We start from the raw sequence: 7,494 nt of genomic DNA on the forward strand, positions 1-7,494 counted from the left end.
AAAAGAGCTTCCCCTCAGCATGGTTTGACATGGACAGGCTGGTGTAGCCAAGAGCAAAAACAATAACTTGGCCACATGCACACACACACACCAAAAAAAAAAAAACAAACCAAAAATCCACCGTTCGTATGAGAGGAGCACGGGATTTACTCAGCCAAAATGAAACAGCCATGATCACGTCTCATCTAAAATAACAACCGAAAGAAAAAACAACAAACAGGATGGCTCTTGAAAGTGTCTTTAGAATGAAAAAATGACATTCTTGATGTACAGCGAGTCTGAGGAAGGAGCAAAGTGGGACGTGGAAGTTTAGAGAGACTCTGCCTCAGGTTCCAGTGACGAGGCTGCTTCAGACACACAGCCCTGCACCTACAGGACAGCAGCCTTGCACCAGGCACAGCTCCTGCAGCTGCCCTGGGACTGTTGCTGGCTGTACAAAACAGACCTGATTTGAACCTTCCACATTATTGTTTGTTAAGGACGGGGGAACGATTACAGGTGGAGTTTCAGGAACGGCTCAAAAGAAACCTTTTTCCTGACAGGGGAGTGCAATATCCTCCCACCCACCGACAGACAGCACTCAACGCCAGCCCAGCTGGTCTCCGAAGGCCAGGAGAGGTCTGACACAGTAAGTCACCTGGGACAAGAGCCAAAACATGGGACAGAGGTGTTAGAATCCGTATTTGGCTTGAGTCTGACGTCGACTGAGTTTGTTTTCAGACCACGTGTTTTTCAGTTCCAGTTCTCTTTCCTTCGCCTGCAGAAATCGAGAAGATTAGCATCAGAGTTGAGCATCAGAGCTGCTCCTCAATTGAGTCAGCAGTATTTTACCCTCCTCTGCCCCTGCTGACAGGGATTACAGCGTGCTTCAGCTAGAAGGCTCGTTACAGGAGCTAGCACAATTATCTTGACAGAGGCCTGAATTAATTGGGATGCGCAGGCATTTCATTTATGCTGAAATGCAGTTTCTTTTGTGGGTCGCTCTCAGCAGCTGCTTACCAACCACGCTGCAGCCACGTGGAATTAGACAGGAAGCAATGAGCCTCATAACCAAACACAAGCACACATGCACTGGAGCTGGCTGCAAGGGGCAGGGTGAAGCAGAACAAAAACCAAGCTGGGAGCTCTGAATCCTGGAGGGCCAAAGGGGCAACTCCACCAGCCCCCTTCAATTCTATCTGTGTTGGTTTCCACGGTACTCACCTGATGGATCAGGTATGTGATCTGGTGTTTCCTCCTTTGCTGTCCTGTGGGCTGATCTCCTTTTTTCTAGAAAACAACATCAGATAAACTGTTAAAGCCAGAAAGATGCTGACCCAGACAGCAAAACGAGACAAGCGCCTGCACAAAGCCAGCTCAAGGAGCATTTGTTTCACATTAAGGTTGTGGGCAGATTTCCTCAGGCCGTAGCAGTTCCTAGCTGGTCTTTACCACCCGCACTGTGTCGTGAGAAGCCCTGCTATTCTCTTATGTATAATTACTTATATAACACAGAAGACAAGGGTCCCTGTTCCCCCTACAGCAGTGACTACAGAGCCTCTAGAACAGCTCCAGCTGTGGTTGAAACAGGAACTGAACAGGTCTCCAAAACCCCAGTCAGCACTCCTCTCATCTTGTCTGTACCTTGCTGAATGATTTCATGGTTTTCTCCTCTGTTAAGGATTTGGTCAACCACTGCTGGGCTCCACTCAGCTGATCGTCACCTTTGATATCCACAAAATTGATTTCTTCTCTCCCCCGATTTCGCTTGCCTTGCAGCCGTTTGAACTGAAAGGACAGAAACAACTGGAGTTACACAAACATCACACACCAACAACCTGAAACAGCTAAAGGTAGCTGGAAGATGACCCCCTCTTTGCTCCCCTAGCATGGGACAGGCCACATTACCATACACCTTTCCAATGAGGAATTTTTTCTTTAGGATAGTTCTGCTTTGCTATAGATCAGAGTATCTTAAACCATTTAACATTAAGATTACAATCTTTTTTTTTTTTCCTATGCAGAGGGAAAAACAACATTTACCTCTTATTTATGAGAAGGCCCTCAGCCTCCTCATTTTAAATGCTAGGAAAACACCTCAAGTTCAACTGCTAACATATCCATCTTCCATAACTGAAATCTCAAAAGCAGAGGTTCTTCAAAGGAAGTCAGCACGACATGAGCCACCTTCTGCAGCCCTTACTGGTTCAGCTGACAAGACTGGCATTTTCCAGATTAAATCAACAAAGAGAGGTAGTTTTGCTTCTTTTTAAACAGGTTTTAGAGCTATAGATCTTGAGCACTTCAACAATGTGGGGAATCCACTGCTGTGCTAGAGGAGCTACCAAGAAAGTATCTGAATGTCCTACTGAGGTAACTTGCCCGTCATATATACTCCTAACAAAAAAAAATTTGGGCTAGGTGGGAATAACAAGCATCACCTACTTATACAGCAAGCAAATCCATCAGGAGCAGTAGCCCAACATATTGCTGGAAGGACACTGCATGTCTCCACAGCACAGCACTAAACCCCACGGAACAATCCGGTCCAACTCGGCAAGGAGCACGGGTCGTGCTGGAGGGTCAGGACCGAGGCTGCCAAGCAGGTCCTATGTTCTAGCAGAGCTTAAATGCAAACTCCATAGTGGGATAGATAGTATAAGTGCCAACCGCTTCATCATCTAGGAAGGAGGAGTCGGTGCTCATCTCCTGCGGCGGTGCCTGTGCTGGTTCCACCTCCTGGTAGTACCCACTGCTGTAGTAATCCTGTGAGCAAAAGGAAAACCAGTTCATCGTTGCAGCAAAGCAAGATGGATCCTGAGAAAACATCCACAGAAGCCCAGAGAAGTGAGACTGAATCTTGTACCTCACCTTGGGAGCTGCTGGTCTCTCAGCCAGGACTATGAGAAGCACAGTGCATTACACACGCGCCTCCTCACAAGGCTGATGGAAGCAGTCATTAATTACACCTCATTACCCTGGCACTACTGAAGAGTACAGGGCATTTTTTCCAATAGCCACTCAGCAGCGTTGAATTGCTAGAAACAACCTGGCTTCATATATCGGCTCTGGCACTCCCTGCTTCAGCACCCTGACAAGAGCAGGGGCAGTTCTGCTGGGGCATTTTACAATGAGTGCAGCCATTAAACATTTATCCCACAAAGAGCTTCTATGGCTCTCGTGCCAGAAGAACCCAGCTGTATTATCACAGAATGAATCGTAGAATGGCCTGGGTTGAAAAAAGACCTCAAAGATTATCCAGTTTCAACCCCCATGCTGTGTGCAGGTCATCAACCACCAGCCAGGCTGCCCAGAGCCACATCCAGCCTGGCCTTGAATGCCTGCAGGGATGAGGCATCCACAACCTGCTTGGGCAACCTGTTCCAGTGCCTCACCACCCTCTGAGTGAAAAAATTCCTCCTAATATCCAACCTAAACCTCCCCTGTCTGTTTAAAACCATTCCCCCTTGTCCTATCACAATCCACCCTCACAAGCAGCCCATTCCCCCTCCTGTTTATACGTTCCCTTCAAGTACTGGGAGGCCACCATGAGCTCTCCCCGCAGCCTTCTCTTCTCCAAGCTAAACAAGCCCAGTTCCCTCAACCTTTCTTCATCGGAGAGATGCTGTGGATCTCCGCTCCTCATTCCGGAGACCTCAGGTTGGAGTTTCACAAGCCACGGCCTGCTTCACTAACCAATGCAAAGCCTCCCCTGTTCCAGACCCACCTGATAATACGCATCAGTCCCGCCAGCATCGCCATAAGCAGGGAACTGGCCATAGGGCTGACTGTCATAATCTTCTCCGGATTTGGGCAGCCAGCTGTGATGAGCAGCACTGGAACCCACGCCGGTCTTGAACTCCAGAGGAGCGTTGGCAGCAGCATCTTGGAACTGCGGCTCCGGTTCCGTCCCAGGTGGTGGCTCCTCTGACACCACGGGGCTTGAGTACATGTACGCCTCAGCAGCAACAACGCTGGGCTCGCTCCTGTCGGACAAGGAGAAGTAGTTCTCTGGCTCGACCTCTTCATCGCTGTCGTCCTCCTCCTGCGTAATCTGCTTGGTTACCTGGAGGGCAGCGCTCTTTGCAGCAGCTTTGATAGCAGAGGGAGAAGGAGTTGTGGCTACGGCCGGCTTAGACGGAGGTTTTGTTTTGGAGGATGAGGTCGGGGCTTTTGCAGGCTTCGACTCGGAGGCGTTGTCGGCTGCTTTCCTCGAGAAAGCGTGGGGCAAAAGTAACCGATTGGTCTCTTTCACCGTCAAGTTTTTGGGTTGAGGAAGCAGAGCGGACAAGCCAGAGCCCTCGCCACGTCCCTGGTGGGTTTCATGCAGGGCAAATGGTTGATAGAAATAAGAGAAATGAACGAGACCATTTAGTTTCCCCTGACTCCCTGCCAATTATCTCCTCCAATTCTAACAGTATTAATGGGTTTCCCATTGCTCAGCACAATTGCTCGCCACTTCCAACATGCTGAAGGGCTTTTTTGCACAAAAGGCTGGTGGGACTTTTAAAGGAAAACTGGTACTCGCAAATACCCACCTACTTCTCGCATTAATACATATTTTACTGAAATTTAAATTTAGGAAATCTTACCCAAAAAGGATTTGACACCCCAGGAACTTTATACTCTGAAAGCCCTGTGTTAAACAGGTTTACAATTGCAGAAACCCAACATCTATCACATGCTGATTTCCTGTGCAACTTGTTTAATTCAATATACCAGATACTCACCTGAAAAATATTTTTCTTCTTTGCTGGTTCATCTTCCTCTGAATCTGACTGAGAAAGAAAAACAGAGCTTAGCACAACTTGAGATAGTAAAAAACAATGACCACCCCTGCTTGGTGACTTGGTAACTTTCAGTTTGAAACAGCAGAGGATCACAGCACTGCAGGGCTGGATTTAACCTGCCAAGAACCGCAGTGAAAGCAACAGTGGGCTGTCATCAGCCTCTTTCACAACCTTGCTGATGCATCAGTGTCAGAACAAAAAGAGATAGGAGAGAGATGGGAGATCACTGAGCTGCCCACAGCAAGCAGGGCTGCAGTGTCACTGTAGCAGCAGCTGTGCCTGCTGTGGTTTGAGCAGAGGCAGAAAATAAGCTGCATTTCACTGTAAAAACTGAAGCTTTGCAAACAAGTCAGAATTACCTCTTGTAATCTCAGCAGAGCAATGTCTGCAATCAAAAAATCTCCAGCTTGAGTTCATTTATCCGACTTACAGGACAAAAAAGGATTCACTCATTCAAAACTTCCAATTTTCAAGGTGGCTTCTTAATGCTGCTCTAAAGCAAAGTGGGTGGGCAGAAATACTCCACATATTTGGCTCCTGTCAGAAATTAGCACTTAAAGTATCTGAGCTGCTGGCTCACAATGAAGTCAGAGGAAAATAAACCTACAGCGAGGCAAAGAACACAAACCACCCAGCAAAAGGTCAGCGCTCCCTTTCAAAGAGACAGACAGCATCACATTAACAGAGAGGAAGCACAAAACTCACACAAAGCAAGGGTGTAAAAATTCACTGTGGAGATTAATAGGAAATTGTTCACAATAACTTTGGAGTTGTTAAATATCCATTAAAAACTTGAGTGTAAGGTCTGGTCATCTCTGCCATCAGAAAAGGCCCCTGACATCTTTATCATCTTACTGTTTTGCAGAGCACTTTAAATAGATTACAGGAAACGAGGTCTTCTGCCAGTTTACTATCTAAATTATAAAACAGGACAAAGAAAAAGAACACAAATAAATGCAAGTCAGAGTTGCAATAAAACCAGACCGCTGTATTCAGGAGAGATGAGACTGGCCAGGAGCACTTCCACAGGTGCAAAAGAAAGGGACAGAAGGGACTGTAAAGAGAAAAGGATGAAATGGGGATTCTGCCTCAGGTAAAGGGGCTTCCAGGACCAGCTCTGTCTCAGGGACTTCTCTCTCAGCAGCATGCACTCACTATCCTGATGACCTGCAGTGCTTCTGTTCAAAGCCAATTTGCTGAACACAGAGGGTAGAGGACAGGGAGGAAAAGGAAAAAAAATCTCCATATATTTATTTCAGTGATTGTAAGGCCAGCAAGGAAGCTAAGAGCCTGAATATTTATATGATGAAGTGCTGCAAAGAAATGAGTAAGCAAAAAGTGGGTACCAGGGAATGGTCTGTACCTATGCTGCTTGCCCATACATCCTCCTGCTTGGTACACGTGGAGCATACAAACATTTAAGATCAGGTAGAAGATTTGAGATAGGCAGCAAAAAGGCCACAAGATCTTCTTCACATTAAGTCACCATGTATTTTTTCTCCTGTCCACTGCAAAAAGCAAACCTGCCCTGCTGGGAGGCTCAGCTCAAACGGACCTGGACAAGCATCTCACAGCAAGCAGCGCACTGTCCTGTTGCTTGCCAAACAAGAAGCACGTTCTGCTGCTCAGCAGTGAGACACATTTAGCTGCTACACCTCCGTAGAGTTTCAGGAGCTGTGCAGGATTTGCCAAAGGAGGCTGGCTGTTGGTCTGGGGGCAGCCGGTGCCCTTCTCACCCTTCCTTTCCTGCAGGCTGTTGCTCCAGCAGAACAAGATATGCTGACTTTATCTCAGCTCCCACGGGCCTTGATGCTGGCAGACTGCTATTCATTGGCGCTGTTGATAAATCCATAACCATGAAACCTTTCCCTCAAGCTGCTTGTCCCTGTGGAAACAACCCGAACTTCGCAGTGCAGCTCCCTGAAGCATGCACAGCATCACGACACTCAAGAGTGGGACAGAGAACAGCTCCCTCTGTGCCCCAGCACTGCCATAATCCTCCCAAGACAGAGGCTGATTTCCTTTGACACAAAGGTCTCAGAATCACCAATGGGTTCCAGAGTGCCACCAGCGCTGCAATTGTCCACAGGGAGACAAGAAGGGGGATGAGGACCCATATCTCCCTTCACATAGTCACAGCTTGCTTTGGCTTATGGCCAGGTACCTGGATTTGGTGCTCAAGAACTAAATAAGGCATCAAATAAAGCATCAACTAAAAAAGCATGAATTGAGATGGAATACCTACAGGCCTGGTGGACACCTGAAGCCTTCAGACAATCAAACAAGACATTGTCAGGAAGACCTACTGATGTCAAAGCAAACAAAGAGTATGAAGAGAAATTCAGGCTTGTTTGGGGATGCCCTTAAGAAGGCCATACAGCTCTAAAACAATGCACTGACTTCAGCAATAAATAAGAGTGCAGATCATCTGGATTCAGGTGCATTACAGTTATAAACTCAGTTTATAACTCAGTTTAATTCTGCAAAGTGCTTTAGGATTAGGGCTGGCGGCCCGGACAGATCTCTCCAGATGCCACAACCATGGCACCAGGCAGACTGTGGTGCCTGGCTGCCCCGCAAGGCACACAGCACCGTGCTTCACAACCTAACGATGCCTGGAGAGCACAAAGCAGAGCTCCAGGGCTAACCCCCCCCTTCTCAGCGGAGCTCGTCCCATACTCACATTTCCCTCGTGCAGCTCGGGTGCTACGATCTTCACCGGCTC

At 47.6% G+C, this 7,494-nt stretch overlaps 1 protein-coding gene across 1 annotated transcript in view; it reads right to left on the minus strand.

The window, feature by feature from the left end:
- Window positions 1-127: 127 nt before the first annotated feature.
- The window catches only part of PRCC (proline rich mitotic checkpoint control factor), a 10,997-nt gene continuing 3,630 nt past the window's right edge, over window positions 128-7,494 (minus strand). The window contains exons 4-10 of the mRNA XM_031556906.1: window positions 7,453-7,491; window positions 4,710-4,757; window positions 3,707-4,291; window positions 2,650-2,745; window positions 1,624-1,767; window positions 1,204-1,269; window positions 128-757 (exon numbers count right to left, since the gene is read on the minus strand). Of these exons, the coding sequence (XP_031412766.1) occupies window positions 671-757; window positions 1,204-1,269; window positions 1,624-1,767; window positions 2,650-2,745; window positions 3,707-4,291; window positions 4,710-4,757; window positions 7,453-7,491 (1,065 nt within the window). The 3' untranslated portion in view covers window positions 128-670. The remainder of the gene's footprint in view (window positions 758-1,203; window positions 1,270-1,623; window positions 1,768-2,649; window positions 2,746-3,706; window positions 4,292-4,709; window positions 4,758-7,452; window positions 7,492-7,494) is intronic.

The sequence above is a fragment of the Meleagris gallopavo genome, chromosome 27, assembly GCF_000146605.3.
Source record: "Meleagris gallopavo isolate NT-WF06-2002-E0010 breed Aviagen turkey brand Nicholas breeding stock chromosome 27, Turkey_5.1, whole genome shotgun sequence".
NCBI lineage: Eukaryota > Metazoa > Chordata > Aves > Galliformes > Phasianidae > Meleagris > Meleagris gallopavo.